The 21986-nt window shown below is 42.3% G+C and overlaps 1 protein-coding gene and 1 long non-coding RNA gene across 2 annotated transcripts in view; one reads left to right on the top strand and one right to left on the bottom strand.

Moving 5' to 3' along the window:
* Window positions 1-21986, top strand: part of LOC308585209 — a 493513-nt gene that overhangs the window by 120451 nt on the left and 351076 nt on the right. The window lies entirely within an intron of this gene.
* The window catches only part of ZBBX (zinc finger B-box domain containing), a 41197-nt gene that overhangs the window by 13641 nt on the left and 5570 nt on the right, over window positions 1-21986 (bottom strand). The window contains exons 2-13 of the mRNA XM_081190141.1: window positions 20928-21050; window positions 19911-20024; window positions 16306-16396; window positions 15372-15420; window positions 12681-12796; window positions 10904-10999; window positions 7065-7244; window positions 5345-5525; window positions 4795-4915; window positions 3822-3970; window positions 2604-2707; window positions 1175-1251 (exon numbers count right to left, since the gene is read on the bottom strand). Coding sequence (XP_081046267.1) covers window positions 1175-1251; window positions 2604-2707; window positions 3822-3970; window positions 4795-4915; window positions 5345-5525; window positions 7065-7244; window positions 10904-10999; window positions 12681-12796; window positions 15372-15420; window positions 16306-16396; window positions 19911-20024; window positions 20928-20995 — 1346 coding nt within the window. The 5' untranslated portion in view covers window positions 20996-21050. The remainder of the gene's footprint in view (window positions 1-1174; window positions 1252-2603; window positions 2708-3821; window positions 3971-4794; window positions 4916-5344; window positions 5526-7064; window positions 7245-10903; window positions 11000-12680; window positions 12797-15371; window positions 15421-16305; window positions 16397-19910; window positions 20025-20927; window positions 21051-21986) is intronic.

Here is a 21986-nt window from a genome sequence, read left to right as displayed (position 1 = left end):
GTTAAAGATTCTAAAATATGATTTTCAGGAGACTGAGCAGCGGATGAGATCCTTTAGTTGAAGCGGACTCTGAAGAGATGAAGAAGCCTCTGCACACATTGCTCACATGAAGGGGATGAGGCAATGGGGCTTTTACAACTTAAAATCAGAAGCCAGATAACTCCACTGTTGAAGGCAGTATGCACCAGCTAATGGGAATCACAAGTGGGAAGAGTGCTGTCATGTGCATGTTCTGCCTTTGGGGTTCCACAGGCATCTGGCTGGTCACTTTGAGAAATATATGCTGGACCTTGAGCCTCATCCAGCATGGTTCTCCTTATGCTCGTAATAGGTCTATGTTGGGAAGATCCTTCATGCATTATTAAGGTAAGGGGGCATCTATACACTGAAAAGCCAACAGCATTGGCCTCCAGGTCCTGCCTCTGGTGTAATGTGGCTTCCCTTTCCATACCTCTGACACCTGCAAAATGCATAGGTAAACTTAAAGGTACCCCTGACCGTTAGGTCCAGTCACGGACGACTCTGGGGTTGCGGTGCTCATCTCACTCTATAGGCCTAGGGAGCCGACGTTTGTCCACAGACAGCTACCAGGTCATGTGGCCAGCATGACTAAGCCATTTCTGGCAAACCAGGAAACGCCGTTTACCTTCCCACCGAAGCGGTACCTATTTATCTACTTGCACTTGACGTGCTTTTGAACTGCTAGGTTGGCAGGAGCTGGGACAGAGCAACGGGAGCTCATCCCGTCACGGGGATTCAAACCGCTGACCTTCTGATCAGCCAGCCCTACACTCTATGGATAGGCACCTGCAAAATGGAAGCCTGCATGCCTAGCCTTATACGCCAACAGATTTTCAATGGATCCGGAAGTTTACACCTACAGGCTTCTGTTTTGCAGGTGTTTACACTCAATGTGTGGACATCAGGGGTGGGGCTTGGGGAATCAGGTGACCTGGAAGCAGGGCCAGCAGTGCAATGCTGCTACCCCTTTTCAGTGCTTGGAGCCCCCTTGCCTTGGAATATCGCATGAAATGGGCTACTTTCTTCTCTAATATATGCCTGTTCAGGTTCTGGTTTGAATAAAAAATTCCCAGGGAAAACTGCAGGATGCAAATCAAAATGTGTCAGCACAAATGTGTGTAACCATGTTCCATAATTAGGCTGTAATCATTACCTGTAATCAATCAAATCATCACATCCAGCTTCTGACACCACAAAATTGGCAGGTTCTTCTGGCTCCTCTTTGCAAGCCTTATCAGAAAGAAAACTCATTCATTCATTCATTCAAAAGAGAATCTCAGTCCACTCCATCCTAAGCCCAGTCATGTTCGCAATACTGTAACCTAAAATCTAAACAATTACATGGTACTGTAGGCAATACAGAGCAAACCCTTGGTTGTCTGAGGATTGGGCCGATTTTTAACAGATAATTTTAATATTTTATATTTTTGCAGACCGCTTAAAACAGTTTTTCTTACCACCAAGCAGCATATAAAATTTGTTAAACAAACTAACAAGGCTTCCTGTTGCACCAGACAAGTTTCATTCCCATCCCACTTTGCCTCCCAATACGGATAGATAACAAAAAGGAGAGAAGCCACTGTTTGGGAGCTAATGACTCTCAACAATTGCTCTTAATAATAAGCCTGTGTAGAAAATAGTTTTAATATAGTGCATTCATTTTACGCTTGTTGACTGGGCAAATCCATTTCATCGAAGCAGAAGCCACAAGAATTGTTATAAAAATCAATGACCTGTTTGGTCCAGCATAGTCAGCTGTGCCTTCACAGCATAAGTAGGTAGGGTATAAATAGAGCTCATTCTGCACTTTCCTTCTAATAGGACAGAGGCTATAATTCAGGGGGTCCCCTGGACCTATATACCCACCCCCTTAATCCCAGCCACAAGGGCTGAGTTTGCTTTTTTGCTGACATAACCAAGGCACTCTCTGTAACTTAAAAAGAGTACACTCTTGGTGCACATTATTTAGCATATTCCAGGGTACCAAAAATAAGTGCAAGGTAAGCCCTGACTCAAAATGTAGCAAAAAATATTGGCTAAATTTAGGCCATCAGATGATGCCAGGGAATCCATGAAAATGTTCCGCTGCCTTGGCTGCATTCATTAAAAGAATGGCTACGTAAAGTTAACACATAAACAATGCAGAAACATTTGGGCTTGTAATGCAATCCAGCTCTAACTGCCCTGAATATTTGTTAGAAAGATGGGCCATTCATGCTGCATATTATGCCTTTTGCAACCACTTCTCAAACTCATGTCCATATTTCTTCCTCCTGACAAGCCTGTAATGCAACGGATCCCACATTTATTTATTTTCTGCTTTAACTGCTGTTAATGTTACCAGTGTTCAGCTCTGCTTAGATTATTTGTGTTCTTCTCACCTCGCTTCGTGCTACTGCGGTCAACCGTGGGTTTGTTAAAACAAGCCTGTCAAGTTAACTGTCACGGGAATGCAGACAAAGGAAATTGTATGTGGTGGGCGATCCCATTTGTACACATTTATGCTACTGTATATTTTGTGAAGTCTACTAAGTGCAACAAATGAAACTGAACTTGCACTAGCCAGGCAATAAAACACTTACGTCTTCAAGGACCCTGATTTCCAGAGAGGACTCAACGTTTGCAAGAAGTGCCTCGGGCTCTTCTCCTTTGGAAACATCTGCCCAGTACTTTTTCATTTCTTTAGCTGGAATTAAAAATTAAAACTCTGCCAGTGTTTGTATTTTAGATTTGTACTAAATAATTGTTCTTACGCAGCTGCGAAATTGCAGTGCCAGCCATTCCAGTCTGTTGAGGAAGCGCTAATGGCAAGGTATTCTCTTGCCTCTTGTTCTAGGTGTGAATAATTGAAAGCATTAGGGTAGTACGCTTTGTGCTAAGCAGGAACATCCCTATCTGTAGTAACAATGTGTGATAACAGCTCAGTGAATGGGGGGGAAATGCTGAAAACATGGAGAATCAAAAGGATAGGATGATGGCTCAACAGCAGTATAATTTCGCAAGAAAAGTAAGTGCGGTGGGCAGAGCGATGGATGGAGCCAGAGACAAAAAAAAAACCCAAACCCCATTATGGATTAACTAATCTGGATAAGGTTGGTAACAAGGGATTGTCTGGAGAAAGGAAAAATTTTAAGGACTCGCCTGGACAATGTATTTCCAGTTTCATTTCTGATATTACAGTGTAATATGTAACCGACACATGAAGTTTTTGAGGGGAAAGCCAAGAGCCTTTCTCAAGAACAATCACCTAAACACCCCTAAATTCACTGGTTCTAAGGACATCCATATTCACTTGTCTCCTACCAGATTTTATCAGCCGTGTGGAGTCGGCAAATAAACAAAAAAGGAAATATTAAAGCACCCTGTATCTACAGACTTTGCAGACTGGAAGCACTGAAAGGGTATTAAGATCTCACAAACTGAAGAAAAATACATTTGCAATAGCTGGCTTTTGTCAAGCCCAACCTTCTCAATTCCTGCATCGCTCAGGACTGGGTGACACAACCATTTTCATATGGGGAGAGTGGGTTAATGTACTTCAAATATTATCCTTTCTGGGCAAGGAATGAAATGGCTGCACAATAGCTTCACCTCACACTCCCAACTTTCCATACCACCATTTGCGTGTTGGTGCAACTGCATCTTAATTTAACTTTGTAAATTGTCAAATTGCTTTTTGGGAATTCAGTATGTCCCAATTGCAATTATTCCATAAACCTGATTAGCCATTCAGATTCTTGATGTAGCTTGCCACTGGGAGCATAAAAGTACTCTATAACGGATTGAGAAGCCCAGCAAACCTTCAAAACGAGCAAATGCTATATCATCATCGTCTTCATCATCATCATCCTCTCCTCCAACCCAAGTGTCATCAGGTTCATTAATCTGCGGCTTTTCAAGTTTCAGTTCATCTGTTATAATACTATCTGGCAACTTATCAACTGGAGTTCTAAAAAAACAAAGAGGAGGGAAATGCTTTAAAACTGCAAGCCTATTATCACACTGTTACTCTTTTTAGTATGCAGAGAGAATGTGAGAAAACTGATCCTGACTACCCACAATGGTTATCTACTTCCAGACTGGGTCTTTTGCTGAGTCTCAGTCACAACACAGAGGCATAGTGCCATGGTGCAGCACAAACATGCAGGATCCCAGAGAGACCAAAGCTGCTTTGCTCTTCCTCTGGTCCTGCTACTGTGAGTTAAACAATGGTTTGGTTCTTAGCGTGTCATCAGAACCAAGGCTTTATGGTTTAACTCCTTTGGACAAATCACAAGATGAAACCCAAGAACAAACCTTGGTTTCAGCTCCCGATTCGTCTGCTGTGTGACAAATAACATGCCCGGGTTTCGATGACATGCTAAGCCAAACCACGGTTTAGCCCTGGTAGTGCAGCAGCAGCAGCAGCAGGATCAGAGGAGGTGCAAAGGGGATGTGATTTCTTCTCAAGGGAACCACACACTTCTGCTTGTAGAAAGCCATGGTTTGGCTTAGCGCTATGTGCAAATCTACTGAGATAATCAAGTTCAATTTATAAAATTGCAACCCTTCACAACACTTTCACTTTCAACACTTTCAGAATTATTGGTAACATTATACCCTAAGTTACCTTGACATCCATAAAGTCATTCCCAATAACCATTTTAAATCAGCAACTCCTTTCCCTATGAAGGAGTATTTTCCAATATTACTGCCTGAATACTTTGATTGCACTATTTTAGAATAAGCAATTAGATTAAAGTCCCTTGTGTATTGCAGCAATCCAGCAAATACCTTCTATGCTTCTTAATCAATAATCTTTCCATATACTTCAAGCCATCTTCCTTGAATTCAATTTCAATAGCTTTCTTCGCAACTGGAGGGCTTGTCTGCACCTGACAGGAACCAGTATTTTCTATAACAATATAGAGAAAACTATCAGCTACCATTCAAACATATTAGGACATGCCTCACATTAATTCGCCAACAGTAGCTCTACAGCTCTGGCAGAATCAATGAGATTAACAATACTAAGAAAATAATTCAGAATTGATAATATTTAATAGCATAAAATGCAACTCATATTAGTGCAGCCCTTGACCAATACATGAAAACTGCAAGCCAAATGTGTAGGCTAAACCCCACAAGTAATCAGGGCAGTGAGGTGTCCCTTATATGAGTTCATGCCCAGGAATTTATTTAAATATTTCCCCACTTTTTGGACAATCGCTGTCATCATTCACAAGTCAAATACTGACCTATCCTTGTGTCACGTGGAATACTTAGAATGTAAGCTAGATCAGCTTTCTTTTCCAAATATTATGTAGCAATTGTTAATCCTTACCTGGTCCAACCTGACAGGAACGTTCCTCCTTAGATTTCTGAGAGTGATTTCTACTTCTCCACTGATTCAGAGCTTCTTGAAAAGACTTTGCAGATTCTTCTTCGTCAAACACACCATGCAGTAAAGACCCACCACTCTGGCTCTCAGGCCTCTCCTCCACAGAAGGTTCTGTAGATGCTTCCTGAATTAATTTCGAGAATTAATCTGGGTTAACAAAAATTCACCCATTTCTGATACATCCCAGTATGTCATTCGGTCACAAACCTGTTTTATACCAAACACTTGGAATATATAAAGCTTCCTGAATTTAAGGAAATCAGGTATTTATAATAGAGTAACGTGGAGTAAGGGATGTGGGTGGCGCTGTGGGTTAAACCACAGAGCCTAGGACTTGCTGATCATAAGGTCGGTGGTTCGAATCCCCACGACGGGGTGAGCTCCCGTTGCTCGGTCCCTGCTCCTGCCAACCTAGCAGTTCGAAAGAACGTCAAAGTGCAAGTAGATAAATAGGTAGCGCTCTGGCAGAAAAGTAAATGGCGTTTCCATGCGCTGCTCTGGTTCGCCAGAAGCGGCTTAGTCATGCTGGCCACATGACCCGGAAGCTGTACACCGGCTCCCTTGGCCAATAAAGCACGATGAGCAGCGCAACCCCAGAGTCGGCCACGACTGGACCTAATGGTCAGGGGTCCCTCTAACTTTACCTTTAACGTGGAGTAAGCCTGGTATGTAAGCTTCAAAACGGACCAAGTTATCACTAATGCAATTCAAGACTGCATTAGGAAATCTCTATATATGACCACAATGGCCCTAATCTAGTACAGTTATGCATACTCAAATCCAGTGAAATACTTGGAAACAGAGGGGAAATGGACTTTTCTTACTGGCTTAACTTCTGCTGCTTCTGGATGGCACTGTGCAATATTTGGAATGGTACCTCCTAGTCACTAGATTTTTTCTGGTGGAAGAGCTGCCCCCTGCCATCCAGACCGACTGGCAGCTATGGAATATTCCCACCCATCCACCTCCTAAATTTTAAGAAAAACTATGGAAAGAATTAGCAGCCAAAAAACCACAGAACACTGCCCCAGGAGATGTGACGTGCAATATAAGGCAAAGAATCAACCAAAGTGTTTTGGGGTTCCCTTGACTTGTAACAAAATCTCAGTCCCCGCATCTAGTTAAAAGGGATAGGGATAGCAAGATGAAAAACAGAAAGACTCCTGAAAAGAGAGAGAAAGAAATCAAAGTGCTGTTTGGGGGGGGGGACCAGACCCTGACCCAAGCATAAACTCTCAGCTCTGAAGGTACAGCCATTCTGGCAAAGCAGGGATGGTGGCTCCTCCTCTAGAAAAAAGTTGTATAGTATAGTGTATAGTACACATTGTATATTGTACAATGGCCACTAGAACCAATCAAGTGAAATATAAGTATATAGCCATACCCCTTCAAAAAATAACATTCTAACTAATGGACTAATTCAAGACGTCAAAAATCCTCACCTTATTCTCCCCCAAGGAGAGAATCCTAAGATTTCCAGAATCAATTCCTGGGACTGAAAATGCCTCGAAAATTAACAACACCCTCAATAAACGGGTCCTTTGACTGGATGGCATCCATACCATAACAATTAAAAGGCCAGCTTTTTGCTGTGATTATGAAAGAGAAATTTCCGTAGAATTTAAAACAAACAACACTTCAGATGGTAAATTTCCTGAATTACCTCAATATTGTAGGCTGACATTTCTGGTAAAGGTGAAGGAATGTCTGAAGTATTCACTAATATATCATTAACTTCCTTCTTCAGTCCACTATTTATGCAGCCATTAGGTTCCTCAGGATTTATTGTTTTCAGGAACTGCTGAGCAGCCTCCAATTTCCTTACTGGTATACGTGCTTTTGCCTACAGAAAAAAGTAAGTAATATATTGAATTCAAAACAAAAACAGATACTTTGCATAACCAACAAGAGGAGACTACAGGTATGCTGCCTGGATCTTCTATTGCAGTACACAAAATAGCAGATCAGGTATGTGAAATCTCTGGCCATCTAAATGTATCCAAACTCCCATCATCCCTGATCATTGGCCATGCTTGCTAGGGCTGAAAGGAGCATCAGCTTAGCAACATCTAGACGGCCAAAGGTTCCCCAACTCCTGTAAGTAGATGTAGTCAACTAGGCATTTCTATTGCACTTGGAGGCTTCTATTCTGGATTTCCAAAAAAAAATCCGTTCCCAGGAATTTCACCCATTGTTTCAAGAGTGAGTCGAGTGGAGAAGGATCAGAAGTAGACAATCGAAGAGGCAACTGTCTACACATTGCTGAAATGTTTTGGAACATAATCTAGGCTATCATCACTCAACGAAAAGCAAGATAGAAATAGTAAGACTAGGGATTTATCATTTAGCAATAGTTTGTGTAGAAGCAGAAATTACCAGCAGAAGCATGTAATGGGAGAAAATAGTATTGAAACAGCAGTCAGAGAATGCACAGGCTGGTTCACATATAACATGTCCAGTTCTCCAGTTTGGAAGACTGAGAACATAGCATTTTATGTGCTCCTTCCTCCTTTCGTGCACTCAGACTCACATTTGCTACTTCCTGGTTCTGTTGCAACTGAACTGGCAAACTATCTTTGCACTTGCTCTCTCCCAAACAGGTCTAGAAACCAGCTTCCATGTGCGATTCCTGGTCCTAATTTGGAGGACAAACCCAAGTCATAGATGGCCAGTGCAAATGTAATGGCAAAGTTCAGATTGACTGATCTTTTCTTTTCTCTTTTAACTGACTCTTGGGAGTGTTTAAGGAATGGGTAGGCAAACAAAGGCCCGGGGCCGGATCCTGACCAATCATGGCCTAGAAGTGGGAACCAAAACCAGGCAAGAAGGCTTTCGCGGTAGTGGCACCCGCCCTCCCACTAGATGTCAAAGAGAAAAACAACTACCAGACTTTTAGAAGACATCTGAGGGCAGCCCTCTTTAGGGAAGCTTTTAATGTTTGACAGACTATTGTATTTTAATATTTTGTTGGAAGCTGCCCAGAGTGGCTGGGGAAACCCGGTCAGATGGGCGGGGTATAAATAATTATTATTATTATTATTATTATTATTATTATTATTATTATTATTATTATTACCTTCTAAATCTGGCCCATGGACAGTCTGGGAATCAGTGTATTCTCACATGAGTAGAATGTGTCCTTTTATTTAAAATGCATCTCTGGGTTATTTGTGGGGCATAGGAATTCGTTCATATATTTTTTTCAAAATATAATCCAGCCCCCCACAAGGTCTGAGGAACAGTGGACTGGCCCCATGCTGAAAAAGTTTGCTGAACCCTGGATTAAGGGAAGGAGGGATCATACAAGCCTATGGCACATATACCAACTCCCCTACCAGGAGACTGCACAATCAGAAAAATCACGTGTGATTCAGTCCAATGAAACGAACAGGATAAAAAAGGCAAATATTCAACGAAGCTGTTGTTTCATGTGTGCGTGTGAATCCGCAAAAATGGTTTGCGGCTACTTAAAAAAAACTAACTGGAGAATATTCAAGTCAATTCTACAGGTAACAGGGTGTTGTATTGCATATCCATGTGGCAGATGATGAACTGGAGCCACTAATCATTCCTCTTCCAAGCTTTGGAGAGCAGTACTCCAAGCAGATGCTCCAACAGAATCAACAGCCCCAGTAACGCACTGTGTAAATTCTTTCTCTCTTCTGTAGGAATTAGTGAATACTCTTTTATGTTACGAAGAGGCAGTCTAATTGCTTTGCTTTGCATTGCCTGTTATGTTCAGCATCTGACTTTCTCTACTCTGCTGACTTTTAGATTCTCTCTCTCTCTTACACATCTGTCCTCATTCTTTTCTACATGCACGGAGGCACCCTTAGCTATTCTTTGGGAGTAGCAGAGTAGCAAACGCTTTGAGAATTTGTTTTTGGCAATAAAAAACAGAAAGGCAAATAAACTACAAGTGTCACTTCTAGGCCATACAAGTGTCCCCTCATGCTCATTCAGATAATTGTTGTTATAATTATTATTTTTATTATTATTTATAAAAAAGAAACATCAGACTGCATTAAAGGGTGGCAAACTTCACTCTGAAATAAGGCAAAGGAGGAAAAATCAGTTAAAAATATTTCATGGAAGGGTGAGGAACTGCATCCTAAAGTCTCCAATCAGATCACAAAGCAAGGCTACATATGGCAAGAGGAAAGTTGATGGAAAAAATGTTATTAATTCTCCTTTATTTCCCTGCAAAGGACAAAGCTTATACTCTCTCCAGCCACCTCCCCATTTTTCATTTTCCCTTTCAGAGGCCCTGTCCCCTCCCTGTGTACAACTTTGAGGACATTAGCTTCTCCCTTTTCTTCTTTTCCGACCCTTTAATGTTGCCAATTCTTTCCCCCTTTGTACAATTACATGCCCCAGAATTTCTGCACCAGAACTGTGGCAATGCCATGTATTTGGAAACCAATTGCGTTTTGTAGTGCTGAATGCACTAAATCTTCAAACGCTATGCCTTTGGTCACTGGGGGATAACTTACGGCAGGTTAACCTCTATTATGGAGCCTTATTTCAGGTCCCTCTTCTCCACCGGATGACAAGCCAATTTCCTATACTATTTGCTAAGGTTCAGACGACAAACTCTCAACTCCACCTTTCAGAGACAGTCTCTGCTACAGTCGATGACCGTATTGTGACGTATACAGTTTCACTCAACAGCGCATCATAAGCGTTGTTAAGCCACATTCCTGGATGGCTTTGAGTCATGCTTGGTGGAACAATGGCATGAGACACTGTGGCAATCAAGGATGGAACAAGAGCCCCCCTGGATCAGACCAAAGGCCCACCCAGTGTAGCATATTCCTCCTCACAGCTGCCAGCCTGATACCTCCAGGAACGCCAAAAGTAGGGTCCGGAGGCAAATCCCTTTCCCACTGTTGCACCCCAGCATACTGTGCATTCTCATGTGCTTCCCCAACATTTCGCACACATACTGCTTTCTATGCAGAGAGGGAAAATGCTTCTGTTTTAGGAGCATTCACCTCTCTACAAAGACTCAAAGGGCCTCCCTCTGAGAATCAGCTAGTCGTCAGAGAGCTTCTCTGAAGGCCTGTTGATTTGCGGTTACAGCCACTTCGACAATCACCTGACAAGTGTCAATCACCTTCTTTAAAAACCTAATTATGGTCACACATTTCCAGTCTTGCCTTCTGAGTTTTCAGTTGGTTTGTAATTGTTTCTATATAAACAGTTGTTTCTATATAAGCAATTTGTCTAAGAATAAATGCAGAAAAAATGACCTCAGCACAGCAAAAAGGTACGACAACTAAAGATGCTCCTGGAATTGCAAGCATAAATAAATAAATTAAATGAATGAATAAAAAAGCAGAAAATAATAAATGCAGAAAAGGATCCCAACAAAAGGATTTCTACATGGGACAACTAAAGGAGCTCCTGGAATTGTGATAATAATAATGGCGATGAGATTTGTGCCTCCTTCGAGAGGATTATTGTACAATCATAACATAAAAACTTTTGAAAGCAACATACCTGCAAAGAAGTAGTTCTGTGGAGCTTAAGTGCCCCCTTCTGGTGCACTCTGGCAAAGCAGCTAGGACAGTAATCTTCTCCGCACTCTAAGCACACCTTGAAAAAAAGAAAATGAAGGCATAAACATGAACTAGCAGCAAAGCTCTCTGCATGTCTATCTGAAGAAAGCCCCACTGAGTTCGTTGAGACCTAAGTCCCAGGGAAGTGTGCATATAAGATTGTAGCCTAAGGTTAATAACACAGCTTTCATTGTCTCATCACAGCTCACGATGGGAAGCTAAAAACTGAAGGCAGAAAGTGACAAGTGTGAAGTGGGATTTCAAGTTTGCAACTGGTGTTCAGTCAGGCTGTCACTTTAATTAAAACGTCACCCCAATTAGGTACAACTCTATCTCACCTAAACAAATTATTGTGCCATTGTCTGCATCTATCTGGGGGAAGCTTACATTTTAAACAGACTGAACTTGGGATTAAACGTTTTCTCCGGTGATTTATTATAAACATTATCTTAAGGGCCTTTCTAGGCATTTTATAGCACATGCACTTATTGCGTCTTTTGCTGCATGGGAGCCAGATAATTTAGAAAGCCCCAAATAATTTGGGACTTGCTTTCCGGAGTGCCTCTCTCCCTACTGTCTGAGCATTGAAGGACTCAGTTGTGGAGGCCTTCTTGATGGTGTTGCACTCTTAGTTAGTAGCCCCCTTCCAGTGGAATCGCCTTTGTCAGATCTCGCATTGAAATCAGAGGGGGCAGGTTAGCCGTGACTAAGTCAAGTCTCATGGATCTGAATGAAAGTTCAAGTTTTAAGCTAACTTGGGGGTGGGGCTTGATGGAGAGTCAAAGCCAGCACTGCTCTCTTAGCCCTGCCACTCATAGTGGCCAGGGTGGAAAGATGGGCAGGAAAAAATACCCACTCGCTGCACCAGCTCCAAGGCTGGCAGAGTGAAGAAGCCAGGACTGTTCCCTTTGCTATCAACAGGATGGCATCCAGATCAGCCAGGTAACTCTCAAAGTTTTGGGAAGCCATATACACCTTACAATAGTGTGGAGGTTTGAACAGCTTGACAGAAAAGGCTAAAAGAACACAGCACTGTGTCTCACATAAGCAGCAAAACAAGTTCGACAATTGCAATGTTTTCCTTTAAATTTCAACCATTTGTATATCACTTAATCATAGTCATGGTATGCAGGAAGGGAAGCTTAAAATGAAGTGAAATGATAAAATCAGAATTCATGTTCCTATTAATGATCACTATGTTCTATATTGGTCCATCCAACGACAATGGGTAGATCACTGCCAGTTTTTTTATACTGTGAGTAGATCGCTGTCTGTTGGGAGTTGGACGTCCCTGTTCTATAGATTCCACAACTATGTGATCTATTGAAGATGGGTTGGGCATGGAAAAAGGCAACTGTATGGGATCTATATGCAAAATATATTATATTAGTAGGCCCCACTATGGTATTAAGGAAGCAAGACAGGAAACAGATATGAACACAGTATAGTATGAATTACTGGGGGGATGGGGCAGAGAGAGAGATTGTAGAATAATGTCTGAATCGTCTGAACAATATAGGACAGGTATTTTAACCTCCTCTTTATGAAGGGGCTAGTCTGAAATGCAAACAGTGATAGTGTTTTATTCAATACAGGGGTACTTACTAGCCTTCATAGGCATTAAACAAAACCCCACCACAGAGAAATATTTTAAAAATATTTCAAGAGCACACTGAACTAACAAGTGCGGCTATTCTTCCTTTCTTTCATGTACTTACCAAGAGCGCAGTCTTTGTCTCACACTGCCCACACGCCTTTCCCTTCACTTTGGGCTTTTCAGGGGCTGCATCTTTTGCTACTTTACTTGCAAGCGGCTGCTTAGCTGGCTCTGGAGCTGCAAAATGTAGTAGAGCATTGTTGCTGTTGTTGTTTTAAGCCATAAACTGTACAGAGCGTGGATTAAAACGAGGCACCGATGGGGAATGCTCTGTATGAGAGGTGGAAGCATCTGGACAAACCACAGTGCACATGTGGACTCAGAGAATTAAAACCCACAGGTTTATAGGATACTGTTAGATCACTAGATAAAAATGAAGTAACAAGGCAAGAGCTGTTCAGATAAAAACATCCCAGTTGGATGGCAAAGACTTCAGTCTACAATTTTATTACTTAACTGCAACTCATTTTAACAATAATGGCTGGTGTGGCAAGAGAGACCCTTAGATCTGCTCTCCTGACTCGGGTGTCACTACAGCTTCCCTGGATGGTGGTGAGGTTGGGGCCATGAAGCAAATTGGCTGCCCCATTGCATCTATGCAGCCCTAACCACACTGATGCCCTGCCCCCACGCCATCCAGGTAGGCTTGCCTTATTTATAAAAATACTTATTGATCACTTCTCATAATAAGTATCAGAGCAGTATACAGTTGTACCTTGGATCCCAAATGCCTTGCGAGTCGAACGTTTTGGCTCCCGAACGCCGCAAACCCGGAAGTGAGTGTTCCAGTTTGCAAACGTTCTTTGGAACCCAAACATCTGACACAGCTTCCACAGCTTCCAATTGGCTGCAGGAGCTTCCCACAGCCAATCGGAAGCCGCACCTTGGTTTCCAAACGTTTTGGAAGTCAAACAGACTACCGCAACGGATTCCGTTTGACTTCCGAGGTACCACTGTTTATGTTAAACCAAACAGCCATATAAACATTTTAAGTTCGAAAACCAACAAACTATTGTTGAAAGATATATTCGCAACTGCCTGAATGAGCCTGACAGAATAGAATTTTTTTCTGTGAATGTTTAAAAGTCGAAACAGAAGGTGTCGGTTAAACCTCTGTTGGCAAGAGTATTCCACAAAACTGACCCTTGGAAACTAAAGGCTTGGTTTTCTTGTTGCCATCAAACGAGCCTCGTGAACTCGGGGAATGACAAACAACACTGACTAAAGCTCTAGCAAGGCTGATGTCAGGAAGGCAGCTATATGGCTTCAAGTGTGTTATAATTATAACAAGACTTCAAAATAGTCTGAGGCACTGAAAGTTCTAAAAATATCTGATGTACCTCAATTTATAATAAGATTTTTTCAGTGTATTCCTTATGGCTTATGCAACTTGTTAGGTTTATTTGGGCAGTAGGTCAATGGGCCGATTAACAAGATTGGAGGAGGATACTTCTCCTGTATTCCAGAGTCTCGTGTTAATCCTTAAAACTGAATTCCACAGATACTGACCAAAAGTTCCCCCAAAGCTCAGTTTATATATTTATTTATTTAAATGGGTAGCCACTTTTCAAAAGTAAGTATTTTTTCAAGGTCTAACCATTAGCCAAAGTTTTCAATGTAACTTGATTACAAGGTATAATGAAAACCCTGGGGAAAGATCATAGCTCAGTAGTAAGGCACCTGTTTTTCATGCAAAGTGTCACAGGTCTCAGTTAGGGCTGAGAAGGACTCCTGCCCCAAACCCAGGAGAGTCATTTTGGACTCACAGCTGTCCATGAAGGTGCAGGTCAATTCTGTGTCCAGCTCCATCTGGTATGCAGGCTGAGGCACTACCTAACCACAGTTCTAGTTACAGGTAGGTAGCCGTGTTGGTATGCCATAGTCGAAACAAAATTTAAAAATTCCTTCCAGTAGCACCTTAGAGACCAACTAAGTTTGTTATTGGTATGAGCTTTCGTGTGCATGTAAGGTGCTACTGGAAGGAATTTTTAGATTTTGTTTTACCTACCCACAGACTGTCTCGCCAAAGTAGTGCATGCTCTGGTTATCTCCTGCTTGGACTACTGCAATGCGCTCTATGTGCGGCAACCTTTGAAGGTGACCCGGAAACTACAACTAATCCAGAATGCGGCAGCAAGACTGGCGACTGGGGGTGGCCGCCGAGACCATATAACACCAGTCTTGAAAGACCTACATTGGCTCTCACTATGTTTCCAAACACAATTCAAAGTGTTGGTGCTGACCTTTAAAGCCCTAAACAACTTCAGCGCAGTATACCGGAAGAAGCGTCTCCACCCCCATCGTTCAGCCCAGACACTGAAGTCCAGCTCTGAGGGCCTTCTGGCGGTTCCCTCACTGTGAGAAGTGAGGTTACAGGGAACCAGGCAGAGGGCCTTCTCAGTAGTGGCGCCCACCCTGTGGAACGCCCTCCCATCAAATGTCAAGGAAATAAACAACTATCTGACTTTTAGAAGACACCTGAAGGCAGCCTTCTTTAGGGAAGCTTTTAATGGCTGATGTTTTATCACTTCATTATTATTATTATTATTATCATAGATTCTGTTGGGAGCCGCTCAGAGTGACTGGGGAAACCCAGCCAGATGGGCAGGTATAAATAATAAATTATCATTATTATTATAGAGCCAGACAGTGTTGCCACACAGTGTTGACTATACTGAGCTAAATGGACCAATAGTCTGACTTAGTTATCTATATTCCTATGACAGTTTTTCCAACACTAGCATCCTTTTACCTGGAATTTGTTCTTTGAGTATTCTTAGTTTTATCTTGCCTGATGAAACCTAGTTAAAATAAAAAGCAAAGAATTATGTTAGACATGATTTAAAATCTGGGCTGATTTTAATGTCATTTTTGGTCATACTGACTGTTTTCTATTCATCTCATGTTAGCATGCATGTGGAATATAGTTGTCCAAGTAGTCAAAACTTATTTCCACATCATGCAACAGACAGTTTTGAAGCATTTTACAACGCGGCCCAGAAAATCAGAATCTGGATGCACAACCGTGCTCAGAAGATTGCTTCTCCGAAAGGTTGATTCACATTCAGTGCTGGTTGATTAAAAAAAAAAAACTACCCAAAATGGTTTTTTTAAAAAAATCCTCAAAAGTCGCCATATGAATCAGCCTAGGAGGGCTGGAAAATCCTATCAAGTACATCAATAACTGCAAATACAGTGTCTTATTCCCCCCCCCCCCCCACTGCTAGCCTTGCATTCGTAACAACTTTGTAAACCTTTTTTCTCTCATCGTGCAACTGCAGCAGCAGCTGGTGGACAGAAAAACACTGGCAGAACAGCAAGAAAGAAAGAAAAATAAAATGAACAGTGAAAACATACCCAGGAACAAGAAAGCATAACGTGGAAAATAAAAGCATAATAATTCTGAAGTGTTTCTCATTGGTGAAAATAACTTCAATCTGTTGCAACCCTGAAATTCAATGAAGCTACAAGCTAATGGGTCATTTTTAGGTGGTTTCTGCAATATTCAAAGCAAACTTCTTCATAGGAGAGGAAAAAAACATCGCCCTTCTCCATTTCCTTGAAAGGTGGTGCAACAGAGATGGGGGAAACGGTTCAATTAATGGCTTTGCAGAGTTAGCAACCTTTTGAACAAAGCCCTAAGTTACAATAAGCCTACCTTATTGGAATTCTAGTGAGAGTCTTACCTTTCCAACATTCTCTTTGTTCTGCAACAACAGTTGGGGCTGCATGCCCAGGCCAGCTTGGCCTGATTTCCAGCGATATCCACTTGCTCGTCTATAAAAGTTCCAAAACTGCATTTGTACATGTTTTCCAATTAAGAAGAGGAATTTTTACTGCTCTCCTTTCCCCCTACCCTGCCAATACCAAAGGTAAACTTCTAAAAACAGGGAAACAGAAGTATTGTTGGAGGGGGTGGTTTCCTAGATTCTTTACCTTTGGAATATAAATCTGACAAATACCAGCTGTAATGTGTTTTTGGCACAACTGAGGCCTTTGTGGCCCATTAGTATGGCCTGCTGCTGCATTCATTATTGTTATTACTGCTCATGTATTAATTAAAATGAGTGTGTCTGTCTTAGCTGGCTGCTATGCTATTTTTGAATAATAGGAATAACATCAATAAAAAAGAAGACCTATTCCGGCACTCTTTGTTCACATAATGAAAATCACAAGAGGGAGAGTGGAGTGCAATTCATATTATTATACTATGCAGGGAGTCTCCACAACTGGAATGCAGAAACTCAGGCCTAAGGGGCTAAATGTTGCCCTCCAGGCCTCCCTAGCTGCCCTCTGGACCTCTCCCCATGCCATACCTCACCCTGGTCCTGCTTCCAGGACACCCCTGAAGTGCTTTTGCTTTACCAGAATGTGCCATTGAACTGCAATAATCCCCTTGCTTGCCTGGAGGGAGGTGTGTAAAAATACAGCTGTCCGTAACTCAAACAAACTCCATTGTACAAAGGTAAGACCAGTGGCGTAGCGTGGGGGGTGCAGGGGGGGCCGGCCGCACCAGGCGCAACATCTGGGGGTTAGGGTTAAGGGGCGCAAATCCACGGGTTAGGGGGCGCAAATTACTTGCCTTGCCCCGGGTGCTGACAACCCACGCTATGCCACTGGGTAAGACTCACATCTGTTGTCCCGCCCATTTTCCCTTCTCATCACTGGGATGCAGCCCCAGGAAAGGAAGGTGGGCCAGTTTTACTCTACACCAGGCTTCCTCAAACTTGGCCCTCCAAGTTTTGAGACTACAATTCCCATCATCCTTGACCACTGGTCATGCTAGCTAGGGATGATGGGAGTTGTAGGCCAAAAACCTCTGGATGACTTTCATCATGCCTGACAGGACAAAGGATGTTACCCTATACTCCCAATACTGGCATGAAGGGACTGGGAGCAAATTCATCCATTTGCAGCCATGCCGAGGCCTCGGCTTCTCCTCACAATTAAAGCAGCACCAACCATTGGTTCAGTGAAGGTTTTTCTGTTTAAGGAAGGGTTGGAGAGGGAGATGGGCCTGCTGCTTCATCAAAGGGTGTCAGATAATTAAAACAAAAACAGAAAAGGAAGAGCAAATTGCTGCAGCTCACATGTTCATCTGTGGTCAGCAACAGAAATCAGCCAAGCAAATGCAATCTGTATCCATTCACATTGTTGTTTTTAAGAACACAAACAATACATAATTGATCACAGTCTGAAGCGTCTGTAACCTGAAGCGGCTTTAACCCGAGGTACCACTGTACCCTTTAAAAAAAAAATAGGGGGGAAAAGCACTGGGTATAGCTAAGGATGTACGAAGGCATTCTTTTCTGTTCTGCCCTGTACTCATCACATGGAGTACTTTTTCTGTTCTATTGCAGTTCCACCAAAAACTACATTATCTGTCTTGCTGCATACGGGCAAAACTATGTTGTCATTATGTTAGTTCACCCCATTCATTTCAATGCAGAAAAAAATGTAATGCAAAAGGGGGAGGAATGCATTCAGAATGGATTGGTCTCCGTTCTGAAGATGGGACAACTAAATGAACACCAGCCATTTCTGTTCTTGAATTTTGTTAGAATTATCTGATATTCCTAGATGTAGCATGGTGACTATGACTATAAGGTTGAATAAGGTATGAATCAAGAAGACCTTGGGTTCAAGCCTTTGATATTACTAAACTAGGTGGCTTTATGCATTACGGAAGCCTTTCACCCCCAGCTAGTCATGATTTCCTGACCATGTTCCCTCACATCCTCTGCAAATTACAGGATTCTTAAACCTAGCATTTCCCAACTTTCAATACACTGTTAACATACAGTGGTACCTCGGAATGCGAACGGGATCCGTTCCGGAGCTCCGTTCGCATCCTGAACAGAACGTAAGACACGACTGCGGGTCGCGTTTTGCCACTTCCGCGCATGATGCCATTTTGAGCGTCTGCGCATGCACGAGCGGCGAAACCCGGAAGCGCTCAACCTGAAGCACATTCAACCCGAGGTATGGCTGTACTGGGAAAAATCCCATTTAGAGAATATTAGTTGCTTCCAGTTCCAGTACTATTTTGCTCCTTTGCAAATGAACAGCAAAACAAATTGTTATGAACTAAAAAATGAAGTGCCATTGCTTTTAAAAAATGAGCTTCTCCTAGCTAGAATCCAGCATTAAATGTTCTGAGAAAGGATGCAGAAATTAATGATTATGATCCAAGGCAATTAGCAACACTTAACACTTAAACAGAACCATATATCTTGTTAAGCGCAGCAGAACACTAATGACTGCACCCTTGCAAAGCTCTTTTGAGAGAGGAAAGTTAGCATTATTATTCACATTACCGAGAAAGAGAAACAGATACAGATAAAGAGAGGTTAATAAAAGTGGCTCTCGGAATTGAAGAGAAGAGTTACAGATATTCAGCGTTGTGCTTTGTCTGCAGAACATTTTGACTTCCTAAATGGATTCTATCAAATACAGAACAATTACAACTTCCTTGTGTTTTTTTGTAAATGCATGCATATGCACTTAAAACTCATATAGAATTGAGATTCTATTAAAAGATAATGACCGTTTCATGAACAATGAAGCACTCTGAAAGAATACCAAACAGAGTTCATTGGGTGAGAGCGGGGATTGAAATTGAATTCTGGTATCAAAATCCCAACAGCAGCAAAAGACAAAGGCTGCAATTCTACAAAGCAATGTGCCAGGACAGGGCAGAAGCAGATACATAGTTGGGGGTTATCTTGATGCTTCTACATCTGCTGCTGGCACAGATGAATAGGCAAGCCACTTTTCAGTTTAAAATCCACTTTGCCCCTACGGCCAGATGAGGAACAATTGGAAGTTTTCACTTAGACTTCTTCCAGCTGAGCATAGAGCACCCCTGGAGACTGCACATAAGTGTCAGGGGGAAACCATGCCACGAGCTATTGGTTGTTGTTTTTTTAAAAAAGGAAAAGCACAAAAGCAATGTGAAATCTTACAGCTGTTATCCAACTGAAAATGGGGAGGTTGGCAATTTTAATTGGCTGCTCTTTGTTTCAACTGATCTTATTTACTCAATTTTTTTAAAGTTATGTTGTTATGTATTTTAAGATGTGATATCTTTTCCTGTGTAGATTTCTTGCACTGAAAGACACTTCGGGTGCAAACAGCAGACAGGTGGAGTTTGAAATCAAATAATAATTAAAGAAAGAACTCTTGAGGAATACAACTCAACCCAGTCCCCAAAAGTGGAGGTTTGGGGTCGGGGGAGCAGGGGTTCACTAGAATCATCACTCTTAATTTTAAATCATTAAATTTCACCTACTCTCTCTCTTGTTTTTCTCTGCTCATGTTTGATTGTAGCTGCTGAAGTGTCTTCTCCATCTCTTTATTTTCAAGTTCCAGCTGAACCTTCTCCAACTGCAGCTCTCGTATACTTCTGAAGTGAGATTTAAGTTCAGACACCAAATTCAGATTTTCCTCCTCCCGTATACAATATAATATGATCAGCACGGTTCAGAAACACGCAATTTTAAACCCATTTACTTGGAAGCAAATCCCATATGTTTCAACAGAAGTAACTCCAAGCAAATTATTTTGTGACAGTAGCCATAAGATGCAATCCTATACATACATAACTAGGTGTGTAAAAACAACAACACCGCCATTGAACTTGAAGGAAGGTGAGGACAGGTGACCTCACCTAGGCCCGAAGTCACCCCCCACCAAAGCAGGCTCAAAGCTTCTCAAAGCTTTTCAAAATCATTTTCTCAGCAGCTAAGCATCAGAAACATCCCGCTTGCTGTAACTAAAAAGATTGCAACAAGGTAGAGAACAGAGCCCATTGTCTTCTCAGGCCTTTCTCAGAACCACATTGCAACTTGCTTTCTCTCCGGGAACCATGCCAAAGCACAGGAATGAAACAACGGGAACACTCTGAAAACCCCCTCACCCCCTTTCCTGCCAAGAGTCCACAATAGTCCCAAGACAGCTTTCTGTACATGCTCAGGAACCTCAACATGGGGCAGGACTCCTGAGGGTGCACATGACTGTGAACTTTGTGCATGCTTTTTTGTGACTTATCACACTTGCTCGTTCTACCAGTTCATGGATGGTAGAAATAAAACCTTTTTCTCCGAAACTATTCCTTGAGTGTCTGTTGACTCCCACTTCCCTTTCCCAGGTGCAATATTTTTCCCACCCGAGGGCAAAGCCTCATAAGGCTACAAACTCATGCAGATGATTGCTCTGTTCATAGTTATGAATAGCTTGCTTTCATGGTGCACATAAAAAGCCAATAGATTATTGAAGCACACAAGACAGTTACAGGAAATGAACTTACTTTGCTTTCAGTTTTACAGAGACTCCAGTTTTTGAACCAGGGAGAATCACAAAGTCATTGACGCTCATGATTGCCAATTGTCAAACAGTTACAGCAATACAAGAAGTTGTACAGACTTGATATCTGCTCAGAAACGAAAAAATAAATAAATAAAGACAATATCCATAACCTGTTACCAATTCCAACTATATATTTAAAAAGGGAAATAGGAAAGCCAATCACTCATTTTAGCACACAAACAACTATGATGCAGCAACATGCTAAAATCATCTTTACTTGGGTGTAGATCCCAATGAATTCAGTAGTGCTTTCTCCCAAACAAGCATTCAGGGAATTGCAGGCACAGGCTAATTCAATGTGTGTTTACCCATAAGAAAGCCCCACGAAGCCTGTGCATATGGCGAACTGGACAAAACTGGATTATGCCACACATGCTAAATTGTTTTAAAATAAAATTCTAAAAAATAAAATATTTGTTAAGATACTGTTCTAATGCTTTTTTGCAGCAGCAGATGCAACACGGTTACTGTTACAGAATTTGGGTGTGTGTGCTTACTATATGAGAAAAGGGATGTGGGTGGCGCAAGGGACACGGGTGGTGCTGTGGTCTAAACCACTGAGCCTAGGGCTTGCCAATCAGAAGGTCGGTGGTTCGAATCCCTGCGACGGGGTGAGCTCCCGTTGTTCGGTCCCTGCTCCTGCCCACCTAGCAGTTCAAAAGCACATCAAGTGCAAGTAGATAAATACCGTATTTTTCGCCCCATAGGACGCACCGGCCCATAGGACGCACCTAGTTTTTTTTGGGGGGGGGAAATAAAGGGGGGAAATTTATTTTTCCCCCCCAGGTGCAGGGCTGGGGCGGGGGAAGCCCGAGCTTCCCACGACCCCAGCCCCCAGAACAGGCTGCTATCTGCAAGCCGTGGGAGAGCTGCATGAAGTCGCGCAGCTCTCCCACAGCTAGCGGAGGACTGCGCGAAGCCCGAAGTTTGGGGCGTGCTGAACTCAGCGTGCCTCAAGCTTCTGGGTGCCGGCAAGCTCTCCGCTAGCCATGGGAGATTC

Source organism: Podarcis bocagei (genome assembly GCF_964188305.1).
Source record: "Podarcis bocagei genome assembly, chromosome: 4".
NCBI lineage: Eukaryota > Metazoa > Chordata > Lepidosauria > Squamata > Lacertidae > Podarcis > Podarcis bocagei.
Note: the sequence above shows the minus strand (reverse complement) of the source record. Positions and strands in the feature narration are given on the sequence as shown.